Below are 15,573 nucleotides of genomic sequence, written 5' to 3'. Positions count from 1 at the left end.
CTTACTCCGCCTAACTATGCCAATGTCACAAGGGATAAAGTCTCATCCTTTCACTGCCGCTCTTTGTTGTCTTTAAAAAGTCTCTTTCTCCTTTCCCTGCCCTCTCCTCACATCTCTTTAAATGAGGCAGTCCGTTCTCAACATGTGGGAGTGAAGGACTGTCTTTTCTCCTCAAGAAAATAAAACAGCCAAATGTCTGTCCTATCTATCTGTGTCTATCTATCTTATATATGTCTCTTTTCCCATCTTACTATCTCAATCTCTTCCTTGCTTTAATAGCATTCTTACTTGAGGTTGCATTAGACTTAAAATATCTTTCTTTTTCTCCTAATTTTGGGAGGAAAGTCTTTGAATTAACCACAAGAATCCATTTCACCTTGTTAAGAATCTGATAAAGCACCCTGCTCGCCCTAATCTCATTTTAAATTCACTCTGCGCTCCCTTCCTCATCTGTTTTCTTCTTATATTTCAGTCACAAAACAAAATGTATTGCAAAGAAAACCATTTTTGTTTTTGTTTCTATTTCCAAGTTCCTTGCAATCACGAATCACAGAGCCTACAGTCCGCTGGAAATTGTGTTTCCTTGGATCCGGTCCTACTCCATCCTTCATCCTATATTTAATTCCCCTCATCCTTTCCTTCACTCTTCTCCTCCTCTTTTTGCCTCTTTGCTTTTAAACGAAGTCCTTTGAAACAGCCTCCACAAAGTTGGGGGCAGACATCAGGATAGAAATGGTACATATGATGTTGAAAACGCTGAAAGCCACTAGACACAGACGATCGATTACAGCGGCCGCAAATTTCCACTGGTCGGCCATACTCTCGGCCTCGTCCTGCTCCCGGAAACGGTCTGCCATGTAACGCACCTCCTCCAAGATGGCCTGAAGCTGGGGGTCTCCTATCCCCGCAGTTGAGCACCCTCCAAGCCCTCCGGCTCCACCTCCAAAGCCCCCACCACTGGAGACAGTGCTGGGGCAGCCTACAGTATCCATATTGGGGGTAGGAGGTGGTGGGGAGCTGCAGAACTGTGATGGGAGGTGCGGAGGTGGGCTTCCTGCTACCCGTGGAGGCCCTGTGGAGATGTTATTCCTCTGGAGAGGCTCTGAGAGCATTGAAGGGTCCTCCATGCTCTGGTAGCCCATGTAAAGAAGGTTCCCATTGTTGTTAGCGCTGGACTGGGCGTGGAGGTGAGGATGCCCCGCATGGAGGGGCCCTGTTTGGAGAGGAGCCAGGTTCTGTGGGTGCAACGGATGGAGGGTGGGGTCCGGAGGGTTTGGGATGCTCCCGCTATGGGATCCCGAGGAGCAGCGCCGCAAGTGGGGGGCACACGGGGGCCGCTCCGGGTCGTCATTCTCTCCTGGCCGCTTCATACGCAAGAACCACGCTACCCACTGCAGCAAGACGAGCTGCACCTGTAGAGAGAAAAAGAGACACTGAGATATGTAAAGATGAGAGTGAAGGATAGGAAGTAGCAGAGCGAAAGAGCAATAAAGCATACAAGGAATCAAAAAAGAAAATAATAAGAAAGCTGTCAAGCATTGAAAACCACCTTCACATCTTGACCTTCACATAACACCAGTTAAACTGGGTGAATAGCCTCATTTGTCATGGATTGATGTTGGTGCCGTTTCCAACCTTGCATCTTGTTCAAAATGCAGCTGCACTTCTGTATAAGTAGAAGTATGAGATCCTCGCCAGGGACGCCTAGTTAAAAAGCCTGAGGCAAAGAAGAGTTTTAGCATTAACTGTATTTTCCAGCAGAGAGGATACTAACAAAGATAGCATTCCATTTAAAACTGTGGAGTTATTGAGATTAACTTGCAGATTACAGTGTAATGAGCCTCCAATAATGTCTCAGTAAACTGCAGCATTAAGATAGAGAGATTGGCTGCTCGCAAGTTAGTACGACTTTAAAGCTTGTTCTATTCTACTCTTGTTCCTCTACTATTCCCTCTTCCACAACATATAAAAACAAAACTCCCTTGGAAAGAGATTACATGTCCCCTGAAAGGGCATATTGGCATAACAGCATCCAGATGGGTGTATGGCATCAAATGAGAAGCTAATGTCCAGATGACGGCTCAATTAGTCTCCACCGAGTGTGTTTACTGGCCAGGTAACAGTCCCTGTTGCTGCTGCTGTTGATGTTGTTTTTGTCTAGGCTGCAATTATGAACTGTGCTGGTTCGATGCACTTATCTGAACCACATCCATTAGCTTGTTAATTGGCCGTCGGACTGTCTGAACAGGCTATTCATAAAAAAAAAGGTCCTTCAATGTGTCGATATATGCAGCATCTGCATCTCATGCAACCAAGCTATTTGTACATATATCGATAAATGTAGACCTGTCAATTTTTAAAATGACAAACAATGCCATACTATATTTCTTTTGTTGATTAGTATTACAGAAAATTTTCTTCTTTGGCAAGACCAGCCATTCTCTTAAAATGTCTTTATTTTAGAACTTTTTTCCCATATTTCACATTTGTGATATGTTCACATTCGAACAAAACTTTTGTAAAAAGACTTCATGCTTTTTTTAAGAATTAAACAGAAGGCAGGAAAAATAAGAAAGAATGAGTCAAATTGAATCCGCCTACATATTCAGAGTGCTTTGAAACACACTCCTGTTGAAGTCTGTGGCGAGGCATTTGATGAACACGCTCAGGCAAACTGACACTGTCGGATGAGTCATAGCCGAGGAAGTCAGAGAATAAAAAGAGAAAGGAAACTGGCAGAGGAGCACAGGTAGCACTGACAGATGGATGAAATGTTACTAAAAGAGGTAGTCCATGATACAAATGATGATGTGAAATAGAGATTAATAATAAGAATGTATCATATCTGAAATAGGGAGACCAACCATTTACAGGATTTAACAAGTTACAAAGCATGATGTATATAACTGATAATGCACTGCAGCTTACGCTGAAGAGTTGGAGCTCAGCCTTACCCATTTTGGCATGTTTCCTCCATTTGGATCATGGTGATGATACTGCAGAACCACCACTGTGGCGATGACTGACATCCCAACGATGATCATTATGCTGGCAAAGTACTGGCCTGGGTGGAGTAGAGAATGGAACAGTGTTATATTTCAGTTTTGAGTAATTTTTCACACTGTAATTTTCATACTGGCCTATCGACAGCCACATTGGCCATAGCAGGTTCTTGTTTGGCACACAGATCAATAAAGTTCTCTTTATTGAGAAAAAACAAAGACAAAAGCTACACAGTTATTATAAAAACACATGTTCATGTTCAGTTTCTTCTTTAAATATCTTCATGCCAAACTGGGACCTTCAAACCACATTAATGCCTGCTAGTAGTAACAACATTGTTTTTTCTAAAATCAACAAACAGATTATGACTGCATCAAGGTAGTTATTTTTAATTGAAAGAATTATGCTGAAAGCAGCACTCTGGTGATTATGACAGTACATCATTTTTTTTCTAAAGTTTTTAATGACCAGGATTTGTGTCTTTAGGCAAAGATGGCCATTCATCTGTCTCTGGCTGCAATCTTAGCTCACTAAATATAATATTCAGCAGTGTGCCTGCAATCAATTTAGCCAATCAAATTTTAAGGTGAGCAGATGGCTAAAGTTATTTCTTATGGGCTTTTTTTCTCCAGTATCACTATGTAGTAATATGTTGTAATTGTGTTTGTTTTTCTTTATTTTGTGTAGTTTTTACTCATTCAAAGATTAGAGTCTTGGGATAGAGGGTGTGATACCCTGGACAGATTGTAAAGACCTCTGTGACATCTGGAATCTTTAGCCATGCTAGCAGGCTATCATCAATGACAATGTTGGTCGGTTCAGAATGAAATATCTCAACAGCTATTGGATGAATTGCCATGAAATGTTGTACACACATTCATGATCCCTAACAGATGAATCGTTCTGACTTTAATGATCCCCTGACTTTTTCTGTCAGCAACAATTGCCATTAAATTTGGTACAAACATTCAAGTCCCCCTGAGGATGAAATTGTAATAACTTTGGAACTTTTCATTTAGAACCACCATCCGGTCAAAGTCTCAATTCATCCAGTATTTGGGCTTATGATTTATATTTCTGATTTATAAAAGCTGCAAAACTAATGACATTTCCGATGACATTCAATCCGCCTCAGCTGTACTTTGTGTTTTAGGGGTAATTAGCACGTTATCATGCCAACACACAACAACTACCAGAGCTCAACCAGAAACTAGTTCTTACTGTACACCACTGGAAATTACTACTGACACTCAAATATTAATTGTCACTTTCAGATTGAAGCTTGCAGTATTTCTAATGAGTAAAACATGTTGATTTCATATTGACACTCATTAATTGTTGTAGCAATGGGTTTTAATTGGATGTCATAAGTCCAGTTACTGTAAACAACTTGCTCATTAAGCACCATGTGAACTGCTCGTGAAAACATAAAAGCACACACAAACACTGTCTGTCACATACCTATAAGAGGGACAGAGTCCGATGTGGCTGGCATGATCTCTGCGACCAGCAACATGAAAACAGTTAGAGACAGCAAGACGGTGATACCTGCAGATAGATAGATAGATAGATAGATAGATAGATAGATAGATAGATAGATAGATAGATAGATAGATAGATAGATAGGTAGATAGATAGATAGATAGATAGATAGAGTAGAGGTACTTACATTAATGTGTTTTTGGTATTTTGATAAATGGTCACACTCTGGATGAGATCACATTCGATTTATGTAAATGACCGACTAATGCTCATACAGTGAATTACTTTTTGACATTCTGTACCTCTACAGCAAAAAGGCATTTTTATTAAATTATCCCAAATCGCCTGTGTGCACGTGAACACACACCTCACTGCACTGAAACTCGTCTCCATCTCCATTTATCTACCTCCACACTATCTGTCTCACTTCTCCAACAGACAGAATTTAAGGAGTGCTTTGTTGGCATAACTGTATCCATACAGAAGCATTCAATTAAACTCTGATGCCGAGAGATAAAATATGAATCCCCTTAAAGGATATTAAGAAAATTAAAATTCTTGTTTTATGTTACTTTCTTTCTCAGAAACAACACTTATTCTTTTTAAAAGCATGCACCTCTCAGGAGGCCCAGCCATTTGGTCCCTGTGTCTCCTCCATCAAGCGGAGTGACAGAGTATTTTCCTGGAAGGCAGTGTGTAAGCTCTCTCCCCCTAATCAATTCACTAGTCTTAATTACATCAATAGGTTAATTGGCCGTGTGTGTAAGGCTTGGCATTATTTTCTGTCAAGAAATGCTGCGTAATGCATCCTGTATTGAGGTTAAAAGCATGCTTTGACAATGCTGCCGCGGCTTCCCTCTAAGTTCCCTCCTACTCAGTCAGGAGTCAAATAGTATTTACAAAAAAGCATAAGAATTTATCTATTTTTTTATTATTAATATTGTTTTGGTGCATTTGGTGATTGATCTGACTGGTACAAAGCCAGTGCAGTAATGTGATGTCAGAAATAGGGCTTATTTTTATTCAATTAATCAGATTTTTTTTCTCAATTAATTAATTGATTCTTTTTTACTATAAGATGTTAGAAAAAAGTGAGAAATGCCATTTTAATTTCGAAGAGCATACAAAAAACGATTTAACTTTTCAGCTCGTCAGAAAGGGCAGATAGTCTAGAGTCTGTTTTGGTGTCTGATGAGGTGAACATTATCCATCTTGTGCTCTCAACAGGTTGAAACAGAAATTAAAATGTATTTGCAACTGGTGCCACTGCTTCCTCTGTCTCTCTTTTCCAGTCTATTTTAATGTGATTTGGTTGTCTCCCACCTTTCCCTCCTCATCAGTCCTCCCTCTCTCTTTTGTGCCGTCCTGTCTCATTCTTTTCAAATTCTTCTCTGTCTGCGTTTCCTTTTCGCTACCTCCCCACAGCCATCTGTCTCTGTTCTTCCTTGCATTTCTCATCTTTCTATTTCCTCCTGTAATCCCTCTCCTCTCTCAGCTCCACCCTCTCTCCCTTTGCCTCTTTCATTCCGCCCCATACTGTCGTTTTCAGCGCAACTGCTTCATTTTTTTGCCTTTATTCTAGCAAGGTTTTCTTGTTGTGAACGCTCAGTTTTACGCAGTCATGCTTGTATATTCCTTTACATTCACACCTTGGAGCATGAGAGCACCCAAATTGAGAAAGAGATTTGATTTGGTCATGGACACTTTATTGGTAGGTTGGACGTTGAGGGAATGGAGTGTGGTGGCCTTTTCAATGTAGATTTTCTAGCTGGTCCTTGATGTAAATCTATCAACATTAAACACACTGCACAACTCTTCTGTACATCATTTTTTATTCACCTCACCAAACTTCTGTCCAAGGTTGTTTTCACTTTTACAGAATACCATATTTCTAATTGACTACAGAAAATTGTGTTGCGTGAATGCATATCCATCCTTTCTCATAAAACATTTGCAAAGTAGATTTTTGGAAAAGTTTGATCTTGCATGGTTTATGTCCATGTTTACTAGCTCGCAGTCTTTTCTGCCTTTGTTGGCATTTTACCGCCACATATAGATCAGTGTAATAGTGTGGTACCATTGGCAGGAATGCGTATCACATCACTTACGTGTTGTACATATTCGTTTGGTGCATCCTCGTGCTCATACATGAGAGCAAATAAAACAGAGACCATTTTTTTTAAATTCATTGTGCTGCTATTGGTCAAAAACTCCACAGGGTACCTTTAAGATTAAATATATGGACCATGGAAACAACCTCAGACACCACCATAATGACGGCAAGATAGATGAAAACAATGTGCAACATGTTTGTAATTGTGATGGACTCACATTGAAGCTCACACAGGTGTGCACCTCGCTGTTTGCGCGTTCCCCAAATTTAAAACCGAGATGTAAAACTAACAAACCCTTTATTCCCATATCTTGTGTCCTTTTGCCCCATTACAACTGACTTTTGTCCGTGTATTTCCTCAATCATTGCTCTTTTTGATACACTCACCCAGTGAGATCTTCTCCCCAGAGTCAGCTGGCAGCACAAAGATGAGCAAGGTCATCGAAGACAGCAACACGCAGGGGATGAGCAGGTTCAGTGCATAGTAGAGCGTCCGCCGCCGTATTGTCACAACAAATGTCACATCTGGGTAAGGCTCCTTGCAACAGTCGTAGAAGGCCTCGTTTCTGCTGCCGGGAACTCCTGGAAGAACAGGGACAGAGAGAAAGTGACTCTATTGCTCTGCGACTGGATGTTTTTGAAGATACAATGCAAAGATTTCACCTTACTCACCAACTAAGTCCCACTCTCCATTGGGCATGAAGCCTGAGGTGTCAGCATCGTTCATCTGAAGGTCCAGCAGCCAGCCATCATACGTCCAAGAGCCGAACTTCAGCTCACACTTCTGGATGTCAAAAGGGAACCAGCGAACATCCACGTTGCATGTGCTCATAAAGATTCCTGAGAAAAAGACAAAAGAACAGTAGGCAGAGGGTTAACGCTCCACAATCAATTGACTAAATGACAACATTGACCCCTGCAGTTTCATGTACAGAGGTGACAAGGGAAAGATTACCTGGACGACCGCTTGTTGTGCAGAAAACCTATCCTGAATATCAACTTGCTTGTCAAAAAGAATCATTTATTTATTTCATATCTACCCAACTCCAAGGACTGAGTTCTGAACTCAACCACCGCCTTACATTTTTATATAGAAATGGTGTGGAATTTGCTGCATCACAACCAAGAGTGCACACTGCAATAGTTTTTTTTTTAATTAACATTGTGCAAGTCTATAGAGAGTTCACTATTTTGAAATTGAGATTGAGGCTGGAGAAGTGAAAGCAAAGACTAGATGAAAAACAACCTCCCATCAAAGAAATTTGTATAAAAAAAAACAAACTTGGCAGCAGAATTGTCACCTGCCGGTTTTAGATATTCTGCTCTGCGAACAAACATTATTTCTGCGCTCTGTCTGCACACCCTGCTGTTAGCTAAACCTTGGCCATAGAAGGAAATAACCACAGTGACACTGAAAAATGAGATTGTGTACCGTGCCCTAATCAGATTACCACTTTTATTATGCAAAATAAATGCACTGCCATGCGCTCGCATGAATATGCATAGACACACGCAAGCACAAAATCATAAAAACACACTTGCACGCTGGTGTCCACCCCCAAATGAAGAATCACAATGATCCTTGCAGTGGTTGCTGGAAAACTCCAACCCTTAAGTAATTACTGAAATAAACGAATCAAGCCTTGTTGAGACGTTCAAATGCACACAGAACCAAAATGCCAATGAAGCCTTACAGCTCTCAAAGACATTCATTATGAGGCTGCCGACATGCAACTCAGCCTTCAGAGTGGAATGCAAGCAGAGTTTGGAGCAGGTTGAAGGCTGGTTTCAAAGCAGATCACAAAAATGACACCAAATTAAGTAGTAGCTATAAATTATTCTTTTTATACACACCTACTGGCTCTTTCAAATCCAGTTACTGACACCAAGTTCTTGCCATTGCTTCATGGGGATGATGTCTTTATAATTAGTCCCGTTATGAACTTCTGAGACACTAAACCTTAAATGATGCTGATCAGATAAAAGTTCTGTCTGCCTTTGCAGTTCACTGAACTACACACCTTCATGCACAGTATATTTTTGTACCCTGCCTCTCACAGATATCCAGTAACCTTGAAGCAACGCACACAAACACGACACCTGGAATTTTTTGCAGCTTAGAATAATCTCTCCCTCTCTCACGCAGCACATCTCCCAAAATAAAATTCCATCATTCTGAAAATCGCTTCCCAAAAGGCATTACAGGCCTGAAGACAAACTTTTTCCCATTTGCAAATGTCATCCAATCAAGATATGAGCTAGAAACCTGTTACGCCTTATCTCCTGTTATATCAATAAACCCAAACATAACACCTTTACCTCTGCAGCTATGAGAGGCTTTCTGCAAATGATGGTGTGCAGCAGACACGTGAGATCCACTGCCTTTGAATTTGTTACCATGTGTCAAGCTCCTGCTCCATGCCTGCCACCCACAGACCTGTTGTCTTTTATTTACCGACAATACCAGCCCAAAAAGACCTCAGGAATTGCAACCAGGCTTGTGTGTGGAAGTCAAACAAGCTGTTTTGCTGCTTATTCTTTTTCCATTTACTCCATCTCTCCCTGCTTTTTTTCGCACGGTGTTTTGGTGTGAAACCTCTCCTCCTTATTCTACTAAAGTCTTTTTATTCTTTCCATAATTGGCTCTGATTCAAATCACTGCATTAGGGAGTTGTATTTACATTCAGCATCAGCCTATTAATAAACATGGGCACTAAATAGAATTGATATGGGTGGCTTTCTGAGCTCGCAGTCCTCGGCTTTTACTTCAGAAGGCCATTTAAACTCAACCTCCTCTAACTCTTGGGATTTGATCTCAACCCGCTGTAATCTGGTGTATAAAGAAGCGACTGAGAAAATACAAAGTAAAGACCCGTGGAAACCCAGGGGAGCCGTTACTTTCACACTTGCACGGGTCTTGCATTTGGGTTAAGACAGGAAACGGAGGAAGCGAGCATCTCCTATTTATAGGTGTTACTCACAGCGCTGGGAATCTGTAACCAGTGAGTAACCAGGGATGCTTTTTTATACTAATAAAATATTAATGTCAAATATACAAACAGGAGAGACATGCAGAGATTGCAGAATGAGATAAGATGCACCTGAAAGAGATGAGGAAGTAATAGGAAAGGGATAAAGAATAGTGAGAGCCTGAATTAATGAAAAATAAAAGAGGAGAAGCTCACCTGGAGGCAGATACTCAGCATAGCCACTGGAGTTCACCAGAACATTGGTCTTAAAGGTAGAGTCAAAGTCGTCATCTGCACTGAGGAAGGACAGGGGAGGACGTGACACTACTTGTTGGAATAACAATGTGTGTGTATGAGGGGTGTGTTAAGGTGTTTATGCGTGTTTTACCTGTTGTAGAGCAGGATGTCTGGTGTCCAGACCTGATCTGTGGTGAAGCGGAGGTTTTTCACTCCGGGATGTTCGCTCTGGTTCCATTGGAGATAGTGGTCGAACCAACTCTTAAACACACAGACACGGATACAGTTAGAGCTGGGCAATATATCGATATTATATCAATATCGTGATATGAGACTAGATATCGTCTTACATTTTGGATATCGTAATATGGCATAAGTGTTGTCTTTTCCTGGTTTTAAAGGCTGCATTACCGTAAAGTGATGTCATTTTCTGAACTTAACAGACTGTTGTAACTGTTCTATTATTTGCTTTTACCCACTTAGTCATTGTATCCACATTACTGATGATTATTTATCAAAAATCTCATTCTGTAAATATTTTGTGAAAGCACCAATAGTCAACCCTACAATATCGTTGATCGTGATATTTGATTTTCTCCATATCGCCCAGCCCTAGATACAGTCTGTATCCCAGTGGACTACAGTACAGGCAAGCTGCTTTATCTCCAATCCCATCAGTTAAGATGTAATAGAATTCGAACAGATTATAGATATAAATTAAATACTTCAATGTCAAAAAGGTGAGCTATTTCCAAAAAATAACTTCACTTTCTAATAAATTTTAGGATGAGAGTGTAAGTCATAACTGTAATTTACAAGATAAAGACCATGTAATCTAGTTCAGATAAAAATCACCTGAACATATACTGTAATACCAGCAAATTCATTATTACATCCTTACCATCCGTAGCCAAATGTTAGTGGTGAGCACCTGGTTCTTCTCATCCTGCAAAACATTTAAAGTATTTTTAGCACATTTATCATTAGCTCGGTAAATCACATGGCAAAGAGAAGATTATTTTGGATCCTTATTGAAGATTCACAAAATTCACAGATATTGGAAAAAAAGGCCCCCTGTTATGGCCGTTATTATTAATAATAATGATAATCTCACAGTTACAGGCATACATATATATATATATATATATATATATATACATATACAAGGCCTAACTCAGCACCAAATGATGATTGAATTTCAGGCTCAATTCCATTAACAAAACAAAACTACAGGCTGCAGATTTTATTTTAAAATTAGACAGCCCAATGAATGATGAGAATCGGGTTGAAACCAACTGCGTCTGTAGACACCTACCACATCCATGATCTGTATCAAACTGAGGGAGAAGACAACGGTGAGAGGGTGGGAGTCGTTGCCCACCGGCCGCTCCATCCGGTTGTAGTCCTTCAGGAGGTTCTTCAGCAGGGTCCTCTGGTGAGGACCCTGCATCGACACTGGAGAGGCCGAAAAATATGACATTCAAATCTGTGAAAACAAGCCACACTCCACACTCTAATAATACCTCTGTATGTTAAAGTTTAGGTCACATAATGATTATTGTCTGTGTTTCCTGTGAAGTGAATAAAAATGAGGAAAACCAACAACAAAAATTTCACTAAGGAATCAAGTGAGAGTTTTGGGGTGGGAATATAGTCAGGCATGGACAGATGCTGAAAAAAGAAGAACAAATGTTGCTGATCAATTCAGAATGTTTAGCCCTCAGGACCTTAAATTCCCTTATCTATAAATACCCAAAGAACAAGACTACAAAGAAAAACGATGGAGGAAAGATAGAAAGGGGATTTAATGATGAAATTAGCAGAAATTAAACATGGTCTTCTTATCACCATTAGTCACAGTAATCTTGACTTTTATGGTTTTGAAAATTGAAATATGGAGGAGAGGTCCAGCTCCTCAGTCAGATTTAAACATTTAACATTAATATCAGAAGATACAGACCGAAATTGACAAACACCAGAAAGATTCAGAGAGAGCGTGCAGAACAGTCAGTAAACAAAAAGTAATCTAATAAGAAATAGCAGGAAATCTTATATGGGCATGATTGACACTAATGTATAATTAGGTTTGTTTGAAATGCTCAGACGAAATACACTGTTGAATATATTTGTTCACTCATTGAATGGACTTGGAGGGAGTGTAAGCAGACTGTACTGTTATCCAAAAATGTGCAGACCAATTTAAAAAAGGATTTAAAGGATGTTGTGTTACAATAGCTGTAGTATAACTAGCTTCTCCTATGTTTCCTGGTACATCAGTGGTCCATCACAACACAGTCAAACTTCATCCTTTTACATTTTATTTAATATTCTTGTTGAGGTCCCGAGGTTTCTAAATTTACCATTTATACCACATGTGTCAAACTCAAGAACCGCAGGCCAAATCTGGCCCCTCGCAAATTTTGATCCAGCCCGCATATCAATGTATGTTCACAGTAGATTTTGGCCCGACTAGATGTGAGCCAAACCAAAAAGACAGGAAACTGTTTTACAGATTGCAGTTGTGCGACACTCAAAGCATAATTTGGCAGATTTGCCGACTTTGAGGCTTAGAAATTGCCATAAAACCAGAGCTGAGCTTTAGGGCTTTATGTCAACCAAACTGTTAGTGAGAAAGCTATATGAGACACAAATGATACAGTCAAAGGTATTATTCAACTTTTCGGTTAAAAAAAAACATGTCAAACATGTCTGGTACTTAATGTGATTCTCATTTTCCGGTGTGGCCCTTAGTGAAGGTGAGCTCAACACCCCTGATTTATACCATGCTGAAGTACAGGGAATTATTATAAAATTATGTGTGTTAGTATCTATAAAATATCTGTAAAACATCTAGGATTTCTCCAGTCAGTGCAATAGTGAAGCAAGTAAAGAATTGGGTCAAAGATTCAAAGATTTTGCTCAGTCAGTCTAAAGTGCTAGAAAAGCAGATACATATATACAGTGAGACATTGAACGGTGTGTCTTTTGTCTCTCACTTTGAAGCTTATATATGGGGATGTCAGGGTTCAGGGGGCTTTAGTGCTGAGAACATAACAGGTTTAAGCCCCAGCGGAGCAGTGGCAGCGGCAGTGTTCATGCAAAATTCAGTCAGCAGCAGTATAGTCAGAAACTTTTGCCATTTCTGTCCTCTTCTCTTTGCTGGACTTTCTGGTACAAACCCTTCCTCTTGAAAACACAAACAAAAAGAAAAGCGTTTCACTGCTGGTACTTCTGCCTGTTGGGAATATTCACCCACTCTCCTCAGCTCTGTCATCAACTGTCAGCCTTTATATTCACTTCTGCTGCTAGGAGCCCTGTCAACTCAGCTGCAGTAACGCGTTCACATGACAACGGAGGAGGCAAGGAGAGCCGATCTATATGTGCAATTCAATTAATCTGTGACCTGTTTTCTGTTGGGGTAAGATCCTCTGTCATGGACACAAATTTGGAAAGAGTCTTGTGGAATGAGGGAAGAAAAGCTATGAAATCCTATGAATGCTCAGATTCTTCTACACACTGTTTCTGTCATCTGCCTCGCTACACAAAATCAATCTGCCTGTTTCAACATCTCATGTAGAGGCATTCAACCCCTAAGTCAACTCAGCATGTAATTCCAGAAAAAATAAGAACACAGTTATGAAAAATCTGCAAACAGGTGAGCCAGATTCTCACTTTTTTTCTCCTGGGGTCTTTTTTTCCCCTTTGAATTGTATTTATTCCGGCATATACTTCCCAGATCAAGCATCAACAAAACCGACTCCAATTAAACTCCCGATAAAATCACACTTTGAGACTTAAGTGCCGCTGCTGCAATTCTGATCCCCGAAAACAAAAAGAAAGACAGAGACAGAGGCGCTCAAGCTTACCGTGGATCAAAGCAGAGAATCCAGAAAGGAGCAGAGCCAACGAGTGCCACATCCTGGTGGTAAGGAGCAGGAGAAAAGAGGAGGCAGAAAAAAGGAGAAGCTCCGGATGTTGAAGCAGGAGGAGGAGGGAGGAAAGGGAGGACAGACTCAGGAAGCTGCTGGAAATCCCCCGGTCTGCATCCAGTCGGCATCAGAGGGAAGGAGTGTGAGCGTGTGCTGGAAGAGATGGGAGCTGAGAGAGGGAGTACAAGAAGAAGAGGAGAGGAGATGGTGACTGTGGGCTTTCTCTCTGTCTCCTTGTCTCTCTGGGAGGTGGGACTAAAATGGAGAGCACAAGAGAGAAGAATAACAGTGATGGGAATGAAAGAGGTTGAAGATAGAACAGGAGGTGGAGGAGGGAGAGGTTTTAATTGCCATGAGTTGACCTTTTTAAAGACAATTGAAACAGATGATGTGCACACTTTAAAACACTAATGGAGAATTGATAAGGTAAAGTGTGATAAAGAAAAGGAACCCAGACAGAAAAAGTGGAAGAGTAGCTCATAGAAAAAAGAGAAGGGGAGCCTTTAAATGCAGAGAAGTGGGGAATATTTTAGATATGCTTTTGCCTCTTAGTGCCTGTTTGTAAAATTGTAAAAGATTAATTACTGTTTCAAACCTTATTCATTTATACATGTCTTTCATGCCCTTTCCTATTGTGTGTGTGTGTGTGTGTGTGTGTGTGTGTGTGTGTGTGTGTGTGTGTGTGTGTGTGTGTGTGTGTGTGTGTGTGTTTTATGGTTGATTAACATAGCACAACATGTATCAAAAACGTATGGTATATACATATGAGAACACCCCACAGTGGTTACAGTCATGCACTGCTAGGCTGGAACTGTGAGTGTCTGAGAGAGTGCGTGCGTGTGTGTGTGTGTGTGTGTGTGTGTGTGTGTGTGTGTGTGTGTGTGTGTGTGTGTGTGTGTGTGTGTATGTGTGTGTGTGCTTCCCCATTCAGCAGAGGTTAGCTTTGAATCATAGGGGCACATGGACCCCAGTTTAATTGCGAAAGTGCTGGGCTTTGCAGGAGGGCATTGGGAATGTGCATAGTTAAACTCTATTTCTCATTTGTCCTAACGAAATGCTGATGCAAGGGCAGAGGCAGCGAGAAACCGAAAGACTGGGGAGAGAGGAAGGAGGGGGGGGGGTGGAGCAAGAGAGGAGGAAGAAAGAGTTGGACTGTATAATAGATTACCCTATTACTTCTACTGCCCTTCGGAATTACCCCTCTCCTAGGCAGCCTGTCACACATCCAGAGTGCTCCCGAGCTGCAGATTCATGCTCGGCTGCACACAGAGGATGGAGAGTGGCCCTCTGAGGCGAAAAGAAGGATGGCTAAGTCACTGGTTAAAGCTGAGAAAACTGCATCAAGCATGGAGCGAGGACATAAAATGTGCATCAGCAATGTATCATCAGAGGAGACGCATCCTGTTGCTGCTGCTGCGGCTGCTGCTGCTGCATCCCGGCTATATTGCTGCTTAAGCGTGTGCAAAATTGACTTTGAGTTCATCTCGTGAAAGAAGGAAAAAAAGCTCCTTGCTCCCTGCGCCAAGCACCAGTGTGACACAGCCTGAAAACAAAATTCTTTAGGGTTCATAAAAATACAGATTGGAGGCACTGAGGCGTGGGTGACACCTGGTGGTTTGTTTTTCCAACTGCATGCTGGCTGGAGCTCAGCAACACTGGCAGGAGTGAGGTCATGGTGTTAATTAACGAGATAGAAACCGGGCGAAATGAAACGAGAAGATAATGAAAGCCAATGCTGTAAAAAGACTAATTAGGAAACAATACAGGCAGATGAATGAAAACACTGAGCAGGGTGTGTGGATTAAAGCCATATCAGTGATGATGACAGTTGGAGGAAGAG

The 15,573-nt window shown here is 41.0% G+C and overlaps 1 protein-coding gene across 1 annotated transcript; it reads right to left on the bottom strand.

Annotated features, from left to right (window-relative positions):
• Positions 1–622: 622 nt before the first annotated feature.
• On the bottom strand, positions 623–13,722 carry chrna11 (cholinergic receptor, nicotinic, alpha 11). The gene is made up of 10 exons (XM_028597956.1): positions 13,671–13,722; positions 11,120–11,259; positions 10,706–10,750; positions 9,956–10,065; positions 9,784–9,863; positions 7,271–7,438; positions 6,986–7,180; positions 4,465–4,551; positions 2,955–3,064; positions 623–1,412 (listed from the first exon to the last, which is right to left on the bottom strand). The coding sequence occupies exons 1-10, from the start codon at positions 13,720–13,722 to the stop codon at positions 675–677; spliced, it is 1,725 nt and encodes a 574-aa protein (XP_028453757.1). The 3' UTR covers positions 623–674.
• Between the last annotated feature and the right edge of the window lie 1,851 nt (positions 13,723–15,573).

The sequence above is a fragment of the Perca flavescens genome, chromosome 14 (genome assembly GCF_004354835.1).
Source record: "Perca flavescens isolate YP-PL-M2 chromosome 14, PFLA_1.0, whole genome shotgun sequence".
In the NCBI taxonomy this organism is placed as follows: domain Eukaryota; kingdom Metazoa; phylum Chordata; class Actinopteri; order Perciformes; family Percidae; genus Perca; species Perca flavescens.
The sequence above is the reverse complement of the archived record's forward strand: the minus strand, read 5'-3'. Positions and strand labels throughout refer to the sequence as shown.

What these genes read in the sequence shown, in the direction of transcription:
- chrna11 (XM_028597956.1), bottom strand. Translation starts at nt 13,722, where the DNA reads ATGTGGCACTCGTTGGCTCTGCTCCTTTCTGGATTCTCTGCTTTGATC. An exon ending in GGACTCTGTCCCTCTTATAG is followed by an intron (nt 3,065 to 4,464) that starts GTATGTGACAGA and finishes TACTCCACCCAG; the next exon opens with GCCAGTACTTTGCCAGCATA. An exon ending in GAGGAAACATGCCAAAATGG is followed by an intron (nt 1,413 to 2,954) that starts GTAAGGCTGAGC and finishes TTCTCTCTACAG; the next exon opens with GTGCAGCTCGTCTTGCTGCA.